Source organism: Erinaceus europaeus, chromosome 16, assembly GCF_950295315.1.
Source record: "Erinaceus europaeus chromosome 16, mEriEur2.1, whole genome shotgun sequence".
In the NCBI taxonomy this organism is placed as follows: Eukaryota; Metazoa; Chordata; class Mammalia; order Eulipotyphla; family Erinaceidae; genus Erinaceus; species Erinaceus europaeus.
Genome location: NC_080177.1, coordinates 84,341,255 through 84,357,715, shown reverse-complemented (window position 1 = coordinate 84,357,715; position 16,461 = coordinate 84,341,255). Strand labels below are relative to the sequence as shown.

At 44.5% G+C, this 16,461-nt stretch overlaps 1 protein-coding gene across 10 annotated transcripts in view; it reads right to left on the bottom strand.

The window, feature by feature from the left end:
- Window positions 1-16,461, bottom strand: part of FANCM (FA complementation group M) — a 48,973-nt gene that overhangs the window by 30,224 nt on the left and 2,288 nt on the right. For 6 of the 10 annotated variants that reach the window (XR_009545398.1, XR_009545399.1, XM_060175577.1 and 3 more), the window contains exons 3-12: window positions 15,266-15,343; window positions 13,252-13,410; window positions 12,530-12,661; window positions 9,588-9,720; window positions 8,735-8,860; window positions 7,551-7,637; window positions 6,563-6,747; window positions 4,799-5,005; window positions 2,154-2,364; window positions 1-131 (exon numbers count right to left, since the gene is read on the bottom strand). The exon at window positions 1-131 is cut by the window's left edge and continues 24 nt beyond it. Coding sequence is in view for 7 of the 10 variants with exons in the window: in XM_060175577.1 (XP_060031560.1) it covers window positions 1-131; window positions 2,154-2,364; window positions 4,799-5,005; window positions 6,563-6,747; window positions 7,551-7,637; window positions 8,735-8,860; window positions 9,588-9,720; window positions 12,530-12,661; window positions 13,252-13,410; window positions 15,266-15,343 (1,449 nt within the window). In the remaining 3 variants the exon portion in view is untranslated. Of the gene's footprint in view, window positions 132-2,153; window positions 2,365-4,798; window positions 5,006-6,562; window positions 6,748-7,550; window positions 7,638-8,734; window positions 8,861-9,587; window positions 9,721-12,529; window positions 12,662-13,251; window positions 13,411-15,265; window positions 15,344-15,893; window positions 16,022-16,461 lie in introns of those variants that run through there. The other 4 variants (XM_060175579.1, XR_009545400.1, XM_060175578.1 and 1 more) reach the window with 4 other exon arrangements.

Here is a 16,461-nt window from a genome sequence, read left to right as displayed (position 1 = left end):
AGACAAAAACTGAACTTGAGGCAATGTTATTTCCTTAATTTCATCACTGCTTCTTAATCTGTAAAGTCTGTTCCATAACTTAAATTCTTCTTCTGAGAGTAACCAATCTTTCTTTGAATTTTGCCTCATTCCTATAACATGAAAGAGGTTTAAAAGTCTACAAACACAAAACGGCAACTCTAATTCTGTTTCTTTTTTGTTTGTTTTTTCTCCAGGGTTACTGCTGGGGCTCAGTGCCTACACTATGAATCTTACTGCTCCTAGAGGCTTCCCCCCCCCCCCTTTTGTTGTCCTTGTTTTTTATTATTATTCTTGTCATTGACAACACTGTTGTTGGATAGGACTGAGAGTAATTGAGAGAGGAGGGAAACAGAGGGGGAGAGAAAGACACCTACAGACCTGCTTCTCCACTTATGAAGCAACTCCCCTGCAGGTGGGGTGCTGGGGGGGGGGGGTTGAACCCGGATCCTACACCAGTCCCTGTGCTTTGCACAGTGTGAGCTACTGCCCTGCTCCCTATTTTATTAAATATTAAACTGAATAGAAGCAGAGAGAAGTTGAGAAGGAAGGGGAGAGACAAAGAGATACAAAGATACCTGCAGTACTGCCTCATGGCTCCTGAAGCTTCTCCCCTGCAGGAGGGGATGGGGCCTTGAACCCCGTCCTTGCATATTATAATCTATGTGCTCAACTGGGTGTGCACTGCCCAGCCTCCTCTTGACGTGTAAAGATTAACATGAGAGGGAGAGAATGAGAAACAGCATCGCTCTGGCACAAGGGATTCTGGGATTGACCTGAGGATCTGACAAGTCCATACCTTCCACCACTGTGCCACCTCCTGAGTCACCTGATGCTATTTCTTACTTTGCTAGTCCTTTTATTGGAGGAAGTAAGACAGACGTTGCAATAATACAGCTTCTTATCCCCCATGAAGCGTCTACACACCAGAGCCATAGACTGTAGTTCTCCACCACTGTGCACTGGGTCCTCCAAAGCCCCTCAATCCCTCCCACCTGCCCACCTCCCGCATCGCAGTCCCCAGCCTTGCGGCAACGGGCCACACCAAGTCCGTGTTCCACAGCACTTTTTCTGGTTTTCAAGTTCCAACGGGAAGTGAGATCTCCTCAGGCTTCTTTCTCTTAAAATGATTCCCTCAAGCTCCATCCCAGATGTGGTACGGCAGCTTCTCTCATCACTTACGGCTGAGTGGTACTCCACGGTGTGTGCAGACCACAACTTTCTTAGCCACTCATCTGTTACGGGCACGTGGGCCGCTTCCCAGTTTTGACTGTTACAAGCAGTGCTCTATGAACACAGGTGTACACAGATCTCTCATCTATTGGTCTCTCTGGATAAATATTTAGGAGTGGAACTGCTGCATCATAGAAAAGGTCCCTTTCTAATGTTCTGAGGAATCTTCAAATTGCTTCTCATAGGAGTTGAAGCAATTTACATTCCTCCTAGTAACCTTCATATCAAATTATCCTGGTTGTCATTTCTTGCTCTGACATATCTCGAAACTTCTCTGAAAGCACAAGTGCATCTTAACCTTTGTGATGACTACCTTAACAGCACAGAGCAAGAAGCTAGGCAGACTCTCACTCTTGGCTTCTTTTGAACATGCTCCAGTTTGTCGTCTAATACCTAACACAAACTAGCTAATTAATGTTCAGATAAGAACTAGTATCTCCACTGTATTGTAAGTATCCTGGAAGTTATTTGGTACTTGACAGGGAAAGAGAGTGATGAAGATGCAAGAATTCTCAAGGGGGGAGCTTTGTGAGTAGGGAGGCAGGGGTGCAGGTGTCTCTCTGTCCCCCTCCCTCTCTATCTCCCCCTTCTCTCTTGATTTCTGGCTGTCTCTACCCAATCAATAAAGATAATAAATAAAAATAAAAGAAACAGGAAAAAAGGTCAAGTTTTAGAATGTAACTGAAGATATCATGCATGCAACAGAGAGAAGGAAAACACTAGCAATATAGTATTGGATGCACATTAGTAGGTAGCTAAAAATGGCCTCTCCAAAGAGACCTGTAGCTTTTTAGATGCTAAATTTGCTTTCTCAAAGAAAAAAGACTTTGACAAAACACAGCTTGCTCACTTACACCAGAAAAAAAAAAAACCTTCCTGTCTAAAACGCAAATTTCCCTTACCATTCCTGGAAGAAAAGGCTGAAGATTTCCGCTGCAAGCTCCGAGGTTTCTCTGACTCATACACACCACATGTGATGAACATCTTATGGAGCTGTGGATTGATGCCATCAGGGACCATTCGCGGACTTCCTTGGTAAAAATGAAGAACCTGTTTGTTACCTGCAATTGCTTTATAAATATGTCTTCTATTGGACTGACTTTGATTATAATTCTGCAAAAAAAAGAAAAAAATTAAATTACATGACCTTTATAATAACCATGTAAACACAAAAGTGACAACGCTAGTTTGAATTTATTCTCACCGGTAAATTCATAGTTGTAATAATTATCATTTTTATTGTTTTATTTTTTTTTAATTGGGGAATTAATGTTTTACATTCAACAGTAAATACAGTAGTTTGTACATGCATAACATTCCCCAGTTTCCCATATAACAATACAACCCCCACCAGGTCCTCTGAATCCTTCTTGGACCTGTATTTTCCCCACCCACCCACCCTAGTCTTTTACTTTGGTGCAATACGCCAATTCCAGTTCAGGTTCTACTTGTTTTCTTTTCTGATCTTGTTTTTTTGTTTGTTTTTTAATTTATTTCTTTATTGGGGAATTAAATGTTTTACATCCAACAGTAAATACAATAGTTTGTACATGCATAACAATCCCCACTTTCCCATTTAACAATACAACCCCCACTATGTCATTTATCGTCCTTCATGGACCTGTATTCTCCCCACCCACCCACCCACCCCAGAGTCTTTTACTTGGGGGCAATATGCCAATTCCATTTCAGGTTCTACTTGTGTTTTCTTTTCTGATCTTGTTTTTCAACTTCTGCCTGAGAGTGAGATCATCCCATATTCATCCTTCTGTTTCTGACTTATTTCACTCAACATGATTTTTTCAAGGTCCATCCAAGATCGGCTGAAAACAGTGAAGTCACCATTTTTTTACAGCTGAGTAGTATTCCATTGTGTATATATACCACAACTTGCTCAGGCACTCATCTGTTGTTGGACACCTGGGTTGCTTCCAGTTTTTGGCTATTACAAATTGTGCTGCCAAGAACATATGTGTACACAGATCTTTTTGGATGGATGTGTTGGGTTCCTTAGGATCTATCCCCAGGAGAGGAATTGCAGGGTCATAGGGTAGGTCCATTTCTAGCCTTCAGACCTAGTTCTCCAGACTGTTCTCCACAGAAGTTGGACCCATTGACATTCCCACCAGCAGTGTAGGAGGGTTCCTTGGACCCCACACCCTCTCCAGCATTTGCTGCTGTTACCTTTTCTGATGTACGACATTCTCACAGGAGTGAAGTGGTATCTCGTTGTTGTCTTTATTTGCATTTCTCTGACAGTCAGAGACTTGGAGCATTTTTTCATGTGTTTCTCAGCCTTTTGGATCTCTACTGTGGTGAATATTCTGTCCAATTCCTCCCCCCATTTTTGGATGGGGTTATTTGTTGTCTTGTTGTTGAGTCTGGCAAGCTCTTTATATATGTTGGTTATTAACTTCTTGTCTGATGTAGGCATGTAAAGATCTTCTCCCATTCTGTGAGGGGTCTCTTGGTTTGGGTAGTGGTTTCTTTTGCTGTGAAGCAGCTTTTTAAGTTGATGTAGCCCCATAGGTTTATACTTGCCTTAGTCTTCTTTGTAATTGGATTCATTTCATTGAAAATGTCTTTAAAATTTATGCAGAAAAGAGTTCTGCCAATATTTTCCTCTAAGTATCTGATAGTTTGTGGTCTAACATCCAAGTCCTTGATCCACTTGGAATTTACTTTTGTATTTGGTGAAATACAGTGATTCAGTTTCATTCTTCTGCATGTTTCAACCCATTGTTTCCAACACCATTTGTTGAAGAGACTCTGCTTTCCCCATTTAATAGTCTGAGCCCCTTTGTCGAAGGTTCCATGTCCATAGGTGTGGGGGTAGCTTCATATCTTAACTGCCATCCAGTCACCAAGTTGCAGATGCTACTATAATTCCATTCTGACTTCCCTGAGCAGGAGACCTCACCAGTGAACCTGGAACCTCCCCTCCCCAGAGCCCTGTACAACTAGGGAAAGATTGAAACAGGATGGGGTTGTGGATCCACCTGTCAACACTCATGTCCAGTGGAGAAGCGATTACAGAGGCCAAACCTCCCACCTTCCACACCCCAAAAATGATTTGGGTCCATGCTCCCAGAAAGGGAGAAATGTTAGGGGAAGATGACCACAGGGCTCTGAACCTCAATTCCATCAGGACCCGGAGTGAGAAGAGGAAAAAAGAAAAGACTTTTCAGAAGTAGTAATAGATGAATGTGTGACATAGGAAGGGAAGGAAAAAAAGGGGGGGCAGCAAAAACATAGAGATAGCTCACTATAGAAATATTAGTCAAGGGAGTCGGGCCATAGCACATGTGGCGTGAAGCATAAGGACCAGTGTAAGAAATAATAGTCAAAAAAAAAGAAAAAAAAAAAAAAGAAATAATAGTCAACCCCTATCTGTGACCTTGGGAAAAATACTGCTGTTTCCAATGGAAGGAATGGGGACACAGAACTCTAGTGGTGAAAACAGTATGGAGTTACATTCCTGTTGCCTTACTAATGAAAAATGTTGATCTAATAACTAAAAAAAAGAATGAATTAAAAAACTACTTACACGTTCTTCTCGTCCTTCTGTAAGGATAACAACAATCCTGCCTTGACGTCTGCGGCCGGTTCTACCCATTCGTTGTACGAGACGAATTGGGCTCTTCTGAGCATCAAAACATACTATAAGATCAACTTCTCCTATATCCAAACCTTCTTCACCGACACAAGTAGAAACTAAAGTATTGTAACCACCACTACGAAATTGTTTCACTACCTAAAATAAAAATCATTAAAATGAAGAGATGCAAATGCAAGAGAATTAGATTCAAGTTTATAGTTCTTCACCCCAGAATGATGAAGTCACTCTAAAATCTAATATATGTAACAGTATCCGGCACACTACCAGGTTAAGATCAGCTGTCCACAACAGTCTGGCTCGTGTCTCCAGAATATATCACATAGGAAAGTAAAACACAAATCAGAAATATAAATCAAACAAAACTGTGGTGAAATGGAAAGGACCGTTTTACTCCACTGCTTCAATAACAGCTGTGCTATAGGGCCAGGCAGTGGCGCACCTGGTTTAAGCACACACAATGCAGTGCACAAGGACCTGGGTTCAAACCCCTGGTTGCCACCTGCAGGGGGAAAGCTTGGTGAAGCAGGGCTCCAGGTGCCTGTCTCTCTCCTTCCCTCTCAATTTCTCTGGCTCTATCCAATAATAAACAAATAAGATAAATAAATAGCTGTTCTGTACCCCCTTTCTCTTTATTTCCCTGTCTCTTATGCTCCATGAAAAAGGAAGAAAGATGAATAAATGGCTGCTGGAACTGGTGCCAGCATAATTAGTCCACCACTCTTGGCAGCTATTCTCTCTCTCTTTCCTTTATTTGATAGGACAGAGAGAAACAGAGAGGGGAGTAAGAGAGGGAGAGAGACTGAGAAATACCTGCAGCACTGCTTCATCATTCATGAGGCAGGTGGGACCAGGGGTTAGAATCCTGGTCCCTGTGCAGTGATGTGCGTGCTTAGCCAGGTGCAGCACCAGCAGCCCCCGAGTTTTCCTAAAGTGACAGTCCACTGAGAGGCCCAGGAGGTTCTCCAGTGGATGAAACACTGGACTCAGCATGAGGCCCTGAGTTACCTACTTGGAGCAGTGGTTTCCTCTCCCTCTCCCTCTTACTCATGAAATAAGTGTATTTGTAACTAGTAGACTACTATTAACTAGTCGACTACTAGATGTCAGGCTCAGGCGAAAACTGGTAATGTCACGGGCCCCTTGGGATAGACCTTAGACCTGCCAGCTTTCTCCAAAACGGAGACATTTCCCAAATCTTCATCCGCAATATTCTTGCCTTTAGGTTCATAATTAGTCAACAATGTGTTTAGCTTTCCAGCTCAACTCTTTTTCAGCCACCAGCTTCCAGACGCTAGCACGATACCAACCTGACTTCCCTGGACAGACAACCCCACCAATGTGTCCTGGAGCTCCGCTTCCCAGAGCCCTGCCCCACTAGGGAAAGAGAGAGACAGGCTGGGAGTGTGGATCCACCTGCCAACATCCATGTTCAGCGGGGAAGCCATTACAGAAGCCAGACCTTCCACCTTCTACATCCCACAATGACCCTGGGTCCAGACTCCCAGAGGGATAGAGAATGGGAAAGCTATCAGGGGAGGGGATGGGATATGGAATTCTGGTGGTGGGCACTGTACCCCTCCTATACCCTATAGTCTTGTCAGTATTTCCATTTTAGAAAGAAAAAAAATTTTTTAAAGACTCGTTTAATGCAAATATAGTCAATTTTCTTTTTAAATCTCCAAAAAGAATCACCTCTAGTTGCTCCTTTTGGGTAAAGCCCTTCACGCTTTTCCCTGAGGCATGGCCAACAAAAGTCATTACTCGGATGACAGGCTGGTGCCGCTTTAGCATTGCTGCAATCTCCTGCACGCTGTCTCGGAATGAAGAGAAGATCATGACTCGTGTCTCATCACATTTCTTCTCAGATGTGCTTCGAGCTAGGTAATAAGAAATGATCACAACTTCTGAATAAGCACGTGAACAGAGGTAGGTCCAAAGACAAGGCTGAAACCGAGTACTAATGAATGATAATTCTTGGGTGGGGTAGATAGCATAACGGTTATGCAAAAGTCCCTAAATCCCAGGCTCAATCCCCTGTACCACTATAGACCAGAGCTGAGAGGTGTTGTGGTGCAAACAAACAAAGGATATAATTCTTTCAAAGAATCACTTCAGACATTTAAAAAACTATCGCTGGCTTTCCTCCTACCTTCTATAGCAACTTCACTAATTCGGGCTCACAGGCAGTGAAGCAGGTCTGCAGGTGTCTGTCTTTCTTTCCCCCTGTCTCCCCTCCTCTCTCCATTTCTCTCTGTCCTATCCAATGACAACAACAACAATAATAAATACCACAACAATGATAAAACAACAAGGGCAACAAAAGGGGAAAACATGGTCTCCAGGAGCAGTGGATTCCTGTTGCAAGCACCAAGCCCTGGCAATAACCCTGGAGGCAAAAAAAAAAAGAAAGAAAGAAAGAAAGAAAGAACAGATAGCTGCAGCCCTGCTTCACCACTTGTGAAGCTTCCCCCCCAGCAGGTGGGGAATGGGGCTTGAATACAGGTCCTTTCGCATGGTGGTGTGTGTGCCACCCGCCACCCCCTTTAGAACTTTTCTATAGCACTACCAGACTAACTGGAAGCCCGTCTTCTACACCAGAAGTACTAGAACAAAGTACTACGTTCAACTTTTAGCTCTTTCAATAACTTCATCTCACCAGAAGCTACCAAAGATAACTTACCATTCCAAGACGTGAAATGTTCAACTACCACTTCTTCTAGTTTCTTTAACTTTGGATGACTATAGAAAAAATTTTTATCTCTATCGCCTGTAAAGAAAAATTTTTTTTCATGATTAATCACATCAATATATTTTAAGGACACTTTATACAATGAATGTGCTAAATTACTTTTTTATTTGGATAGTAAACGGCATCTGGGTAGTATACACCTTAAGGATAAACAAACACTGGATTTTATGAAAATTTAACTATGAGAAAATCCAAATGGACACCAGCAGCAAAGTAGATGGGAAAATATAAATGTAAATAATTCAAATTATAAACCAATTTTTGGTAGTTTTGAAAATTGGCACTGCCAATAACAACATCTACTATATATGTAACGCTCAGAGTCTAGGGGAAGGCGGTGGTGCACATGGTACAGTGCACACAGTTTAGCAGACAGAGACCCTGGTTCAAGCCCCAGGCCTCCACCTGCAGGGGGTCTCCAGAGCTGTGAGGCAGTTCTGCAGATACCTCTCTTCCTCTTAGTTAATCTCCCCCTTTGCTCTCAATTTCTGTCACTATCCAAAAGAAATAAAGCAAATTCTGCTTAAATATGTACTTTTTTATTTTTATTTATTTAGTTATTGGACAGAGACAGAAATCGAGAGGGAAGGGGGTGATAGAGCAAGAGAGACACCTACAGCCCTGCTTCACCACTCATGAAGCTTACTCCCTGCAGGTGGGACTGGGGGCTTGAACGCGTCCTTGTGTATGGTAACAGGTGTGCTCAAACAGGTGCGCCACCACCTGGCCCCAATATATATTTACCTTAATTCACTGAATAAACTCTTTTGAGCATTTAACCAGAGCTTTTTTAAAAAATTATTTGTGTTTTTTATTCATTTTATTATTTTAAATTATTTATTTGGTAGAGACAGCCAGAATTGAGAGGGATGTGGGATACAGAAAGAGAGAGATACGTGCATCCCTGCTTCACTTCAGGTGGGGACCAGGGCTCAGACACAGGTCCTCACACATCGTAACGTGTGTGCTCAACCAGGTGCAACACCACCTGGCCTGTAATCAGCGCTTTTCTATGGAAATGTAGCAACTATAGATAGACACGTGAACTAGTCGTACAAATTTTTATAGTTCAGCTTGAAGAGAAACAATATAAAAATATGAAAGAAAAGCTAGACCTTTCTGGACAGGAGAAATGTCACCTTCTGAAGTACCGCATGTCTGTGCAAACATGCCCTCTAGCTGACTATAGAGGGTCATGAAGTCCTCATTTCGGCTAAGTTCAGTCTTTGTCCGAGTCACTCCTTCAGAAATGAAGAAGAGATTTGCAAATAAATATACTTGTTAACAAAACCACTTAAATTTATTATCTATTTAAATAAACGTTAGCAACCAAGGTTTTCAAATCTAAGCATGAAAAGCAGCAACTTTTCCTAGTTACACAGATGCATCTTACGTAGTAATGAATGACTTGTTTGTACACCTAACAATTTATCAAAAACAAAGAAATATGGTGAATTTATACATAACCTTTGTTGCTTTTATTAAAAAGAATTTAACTTTAACCAAAACACATTCCCTTGCCCTTTTTTAAAATTTATTTTTAATTTTTTAATTATTTTTATTTACTTATTGGATAAAGACAGCCAGAAATAGAGGAAGGGAGAGAGAGACAGAGAGACAAGTACAGCACTGCTTCATCACCGAAAAGCTTTCCCCCGCGTAGTTGGGGACCAGGGTCTTGAACCCCGGTCCTCGCACATTGCAATATGAGTGCTCAACCAGATGCACCACCACCTGCCCCCTCCCACCTTTTTTTCTTTGTTTTCCTTCACCTCCCCTGTTGTCTCTTTTTCTTTCTGCTAAAAACATTAATATCAGAAGGGAGTTAAGGGGAAGATTAACAGAAGAAATTAAGTACACCCCCCTTCTCCCTGAACTGTAGGGTGGGCAGCTGCTAAAAAAGAAGTGCCATCAATGTTTTTGTTTATTATTTAAATAGCTTACCTTTTTATTAATGTAATAGCTTACCTTTAGTTCCATCCATAATCCCACAAAGAAATAAATACAGCGATCTCAATCCCATTTGCTGCAATAATTCATAGCCATGATACAAACTAATGCAAATAGCAAATTCTCCTTCAATTATACCTTGCTGTATTCCCTAGAAAAACAAACATATCAAATTAACCTCAGGAAAAAGTGAAGATAACATGTTACCTGCAGAATTCGCTATCATGGCATGCTGCTATAGAAGAGTACCAATGCAGGGAGTCGGGCGGTAGCACAGGTGGCGCAAAGCACAAGGAGCGGCATAAGGATCCCAGTTCGAGCCCCCAGCTCCCCACCTGCAGGGGAGTCACTTCACAGGCGGTGAAGCAGGTCTACAGGTGTCTTTCTCTCACCCTCTCTGTCTTCCCTTCCTCTCTCCATTTCTCTCTGTCCTATCCAACAACGACATCAGTAACTGTTGTTTTCGCCGGGCGATGTTGTTTTCGCTGGGCTGGCTTCACGGACGGGTAACAGACGACCAGGGACTCATGGTTGAGCTGTAGGCAGTATCTCTTTATTCATGCAGGACGCAGCACAATCTAGGCCGAGCTAAGCTAAACTAAACTAAAGCGAACAATGCTGTCTTTATATATACTTCCCAAGTAGGGCATGAACAGGATGTGACATAGAGAGGGTGGAGAGAAAAGTGACTGGTGAAAATCAGGGTGTGACAAGGAGAGGGGGCAGAGCAAAAACATATCATGAAACAGTGGGGATTGAACCAATGCCCTGGAGGGAGGGTGGAACTTGTTAACAGCAGTTATGTAAATAGAATGCAGTGGTTATGTAAATAGAATAGTGTTAAGCAGGGGGGATTTAAACCAAATGAAACAGAAGGGGTCTCATGCATACCAACAAGTAACTACAACAATAAAAAACAATGGCAACAAAAAACCCCAGAATAAACGGGATATTAAAAAAAAAGCGTGCAATGTCTTTTCTTTTATAATATTTTTATCCATTTATTATTGGATAAAGAGCGACAAATTGAGAAGGGAGGGAAATAGAGACGGAGAGACAGGGAGCCACTTGCAGCCCTGCTTCACCACTTGTGAAGCTCCCCCTGCAGGTGGGGGCTGGGGGTCGAACCTAAGGCCGTGCACACTGTCATGTGAGCACTTGACCAGGTGAGCCACCACCTGGCCCCAATGTATTTCTACACTACCTGTCACTTCTTTCCTTGATTCAAAACACACACACACTGTACACCCACCCACACACTTCTGACAGAGTCAGAACTGGAGAGGGGAGGGAGGGAGAAACAGAGATGGGGGTATAGGTCCACCTGCCAACACCCATGTGCAGCAATTACAGAAGCCAGAACTCCCACCCTCTGCACCCCATAAAGAATTTTGGTCAGGAGTGCAGTGGTGGTGCACTTGGTTGAGCACATGCATTGCAGTGCACAAGGACCTGGGTTCAAGTCCCTGGTCCCCACCTGCAGGGGGAAAGCTTTACAAGAGGTGAAGTAGTGTCGCAGGTGTCTCTCTGCATCTCTCCTCTATCACCTCATTCTCTCTTGATTTCTGGTTGTTTCTATCAAACAAAATAACGATAATAAAAAAATATTTTTTTAAAAAAAGGGGGGGAGTCGGGCTGTAGCGCAGCGGGTTAAGCGCAGGTGGCGCAAAGCACAAGGACCGGCATAAGGATCCCGGTTCGAACCCCGGCTCCCCACCTGCAGGGGAGTCGCTTCACAGGCAGTGAAGCAGGTCTGCAGGTGTCTGTCTTTCTCTCCCCCTCTCTGTCTTCCCCTCCTCTCTCCGTTTCACTCTGTCCTATCCAACAACGATGACAACAACAATAATAACTACAACAATAGAACAACAAGGGCAACAAAAGGGAATAAATTAAATATAAAAAAAAAAAAAATTTTGGTCTATCCTCCCAGAGGGATAAAGCATAGGGAAGCTTCCAACGGAGGGGACCAGATATGGAACTCTGGTGGTGGGAACTGTGCGGAAGTGTACCCGTTATCTTACAATCTTAAGTCATTATTAAATCACTAATAAAATTAATAAAAAGATAGAGAGGGAAAGACACTTCTATGAATGCCTCACCATTTGGGAAGCTTCTCGCTGGGAGCTGGGAGCTGGGTCCTTGAACACTGTAACATGTTTCGTTCCCAGGTGTGCTATTATCTGCCCCCCACAAAACATGTCTTTAAGTGAATAAATATAAAAGTAAAATATTTACCGTGCACTATTACTTTTTTAAAATAAACATGTATATATTTTAAACTTTTTCTTATTTTTACTTATTTATTGGATAGAGACAACCAAAAATTGCTAGAGGAGCTAGAGAGACACCTGCAGACCTTCTTCACCACCTGTAGGTGGGGCCGGGGGCTTGAATCCGGGTCCTTGTGCGTGTGTGTTCAACCAGCCAATGCCCATCCCCCACTCCTCTCCGTGAGGAAATTATATACATAATCATCTGTACTGTCATAACTACTTAGTAAGAACCTACTACATCGATCAAGCTCTGGATGTGTAAATTGCATTTAAAAAATCATTCTGATTGATTAATTAATCAACTCAGCATAGACAGAGAAACTGAGAGGGAAGAAAAAGGGCCAGAGAGAAACACGTCCACAGCACGTCCCTGCAGGTGGGAACCGGGGGCTTGAACCCGGGTTCTTATGCACTGAGTGTGTGCTTAACCGGGTGTACCACAACCCGCCACGTTCCCATCCATGCTTTAAGTTAGAAGATAAATTCATTTAAACTCAAGCCATTGCTAGCTTTTTCATGCTTTTCAAGTTACATAAGTAGTATCTCAATCACTGATGAGTGCGTGCGCGCGCACACACACACACACACACACACACACATCATCATCATCATTTATATATCAACCTACTTCTGTGTAAAAAAAAAAAAATCAGTATCTATCATCAAAATGCATTTCATTATACGTACCAAAATATTTGGAGATGGGTTTTTCCTAAATTGATCTCTTGCTAAAATTATCTGATACTTTGTTAGATTGGCAATGTCCCTCCGCATCAAAATATTCCTCTGGATCAAACAGCTCGCAAAAGCTTCCAGGATCTGTGAATATCAAAGAAATGTGCTTTACGCTTGCTATAGGTTCTTTCCCAAAAACTATTATCTCCTTATGTATAATTAGTAGTTCTGTAAGTAACATCTGTATAGAAATGAATTTTCAGCACAACAACGATCACAATGAGATCTTAGCAGCTACAGCAAAGATAGCAAGGAACCTTATCCCAGGTATCTCTCCCCTGCTTTCTCGCCCTGCACGGCAACATACTGACAGAGGGGCCTTTGGCTTGGTCACTGTGCGGCTTCAGAGCCCCGCACAAAGTCCCGCACCTGGGTCGGCACAGACTACTGAATCCAAACACCTGAGAACCCTTCATTTCACTGGCTACTCCACTCCTTCAATAACTATGGGTGAAGAGGTGGCCTGAGACATGACACAGTGGACAGAGCCGTGAGCCCTTCAGCACCACACGGGACACATGTGATGGCAGGGTCACATCTGGGACCTCACACAAGCAAGTGTGGTGCTCTAACCACTGCCAACAGCCTGGGCCGTGACAGCCTGAATCACTTAACGAAAATCATCACATTATCAGTCCGCTTGTCAAAACTTAAAGTACAATGAAAATAATTACCTGGAGATAGGACCTTTGGATAGCTGCAAGTTCTTCACCAAGGGGAACAACTATTTTTTCAACTCGTCTTTCATGAGAATAAGGCAAAATATCAGGAGACTCTTCAGAGCGAAGTTCTATCTGGCCAATTAGTAGGTTAGTAATAACCTGCTGCACAGCCTACAAAACATTAAATAGAATCAAATCACATTCTAAACTTCTCTGTTTACATCCTTAGTAAAACACCAGTACAAATTTAAAACATTATAACCCAGATCGATCCCCCCACCACCAGACCTCACATCGGCAGTGCCACTACTCTCAATAGACTTTCTCCTTGTCCTTCCTAATTTCAGATATAGCAAGACAGACAAGGACAGAGAAGGAAGGACACCACAGCACTCCTTCACCATTCACGAAGCTTCTCTTACTGCACACGGGCCACCCTTACATGAGGCCGGGAACTCAAACTAGGGTTTCCATCATGGGAAAGTGTGCTGCCAGATGACGATCGCTTGGCTCTGCATTCAATGCTTTTCAAAACGAAACTCTAAGTTATGCCAGGAGCAGCAGAATGGTGTAAGACTTCTGAAATACTTTCCTTGCATATACTAATAGTTCTTCAAGCCAAGCTTCCAAGGAATCAGACTATCAATGAATGTGCAACAAGGACTTCAAATGTTCTGTGCAGTTTCCAAGGGTGAGAAAGGGATTTAGAGTACAAAGTAAGCCCCCAAATCATCACAGAACTACAATCCAGATTTCCCCCTTCTCTAACAAATATGTTTCTTACAGGCGGGGGCAGATAGTATAACGGTTATGCAAACAGACTCCATATGCCTGAGGCTCCCAAGTCTCAGGTTCAATCCCTGGCACCATCAGCCAGAGCTGAGCAGTGCTCTAGGGAAACACACACACACACACACACACACACACACCAACCCCTACATATATTTCTTACTACGGTGTGCGTGTGTGTGAACAGCAGTTAGTCTTGCTACAACTAATGGACAGAAATTAGTATGGGGGAGGGGGTGTCACATCTCATTCCCTCAAAGCTTTAAAGTCATTTTATTATAAAATTAAGGAAGTGGAGTAGGGGGCAAGGCAGTAGCACACTGGGTTAAGTGCACATAGTACAAAGCTCCCAGTTCGAGCCCCCGGCTCCCCACCTCCAGGGGAGAAACTTTACAAGTGGTGAAGCAGGGCTGAAGGCCTCTTTTTCCTCTCTCCCTCTATCCCCCACTCCTCTATTTCTCTGTCCTGTCCAATAAAATGGAAAAATAGTCACCAGGAGCAGTGGATTCTAGTACTGGCACTGAGCCCCAGTGATAACCCTGGAGGCAAAGACAAAAACAAAGAAAAAACAAAGCAAGAAAAAAGAAGCTGGACTGATGGATGAGCTGGCTGGACCCACAGAGTACAGGCTGCCTGGCTGAGAGCACAGGTGTAAGGCAGCAGCCACAAGGGAAAGCTTCGTCAGCAGTGGAGCAGTGTGGTGGTGTGTGTCTCTTTCTCTTTGTCTCTTACGCTGTCTGTTAAGAGACTAGGACTCATGGAACTGGGCAGGTACAAAACCTCAGTGAAGCCCCAGTGACTAAACAAAAAAGAAACTGGAATAAAAATATCTGGTCTGTTGGCAGATCTGTGAATCAGATCTGCAGGTGCTTCCCTTTCTCTCCCCTCTCAATTTTACTTTGTCCTATCTAAGAAAGAGAAAGTGGGAAAGCTGACTGACTGACAGAAAGAAAAGAAAGGGCTGCTGCCAACAGCGGATCCATCCTGCAGACACTGAACCCCAGAAACAACCCTGGTGGTGATTACTTCCCATAAACAGTTTCTGGTGATTTTTATGTGTCTTGAAGTAAGAGAACTGCTCAGGCAGAAAATCCCTGCAACTGGAGAAGAAAACAAAATGCGTCTTCAGGACACCGTGAAGCCTTCATGCCAAGAGCAACCCTAGAGAGCTGCCGCGGCCGGACATGAGCGCTTCTACTCTGCTGAATGGGAATGAGCAGCAAGAGGTCGGACTCACCTTCATGTCGCTGCCCGGTGTAGCGCTAAGAGCCAAGATCCTGAAGTGGCTTGTGTATTTGACGAGTTCTCTCACGACCTTTAAAACAAAGTGACCACGGTAACTTAAGCGAGCCGCCTCAATGTTCCCTTTTCGTTACCCTCTCTTCAGAGTGTCGACGGCAAGAGCAAACGATTCAGGCTCGGACTAGACACCAGTAGAATAAACTTTTGGGGTTCTATACCCTACAGCATTTGAGTCTCGGGCACACAAGCCACGCACTCTAGCTTCCCTGACTACGTGAGAAGCACTTTCAAGATAAATGAATAGCAGCTGAGAAATCTACAAAACAGATCCCATAGTTAGAGTAGCCTATTCACAGCTGGGAGATAGCTCAGCCAGCAAGGCACATACCTTGCCATGCATGAAGTTCCAGGTAAGACCCATCGCCACAGGGGAGTACCCGGTGCCAGGCGCCGTTCCCCGGAGGGTGGCGTGGTGGCGTGGTGGCATGGTGAACCCCCCTCCATCTTTGACTGTCCCTAGCTCTCTACCTGAAATACAAAGAACTGGGGGGGGGGGGGGGGTCAGGCCCAAGGGTGCTGGATTGCACTGGGATGGGCCCAGCGCTGCAGACAACACGCCTTACACGGCGTCAGGAGTCGGTGCTGCGGGTTAGACACTGAGCCCTGGAGCAGGAGGTGCCAAGTTCAGTTCCTCGTGCAGGAAACGTGGCGATGCCGGTGCCGGCTGCTCAGAACTAGGTGTGAAGCACCTGAAGGCCCCGCCAAACATCCGTTCACACTGACACCATCCTCGACTTCAGCAGAGGACTGGGGAACCGAGGGAGGGAACGCGGCGGAGCTCAGCCCCCGCAGGTCACGGGATGCACCGCACGATGGCACCCGGCAAGCGGGACTGGGGCCTCTGCCCGCCCCTCCCGCCGCGGCCCGGCCCCGCCCCGCGTCACCCTGCGGTGCCCAGCAGTACCCGGCATCACCCTGCAGCGCCCGGCGTCGCCCTGCAGCGCCCGGCGTCACCCTGCAGCGCCCGGCAGCACCCTGCAGTGCCCGGCGTCACCCTGCAGCGCCCGGCGTCACCCTGCAGTGCCCGGCGTCACCCTGCATCACCCGGCAGCACCCTGCAGCGCCCGGCGTCACCCTGCAGCGCCCGGCAGCACCCTGCAGTGCCCGGCGTCACCCTGCAGCGCCCGGCGT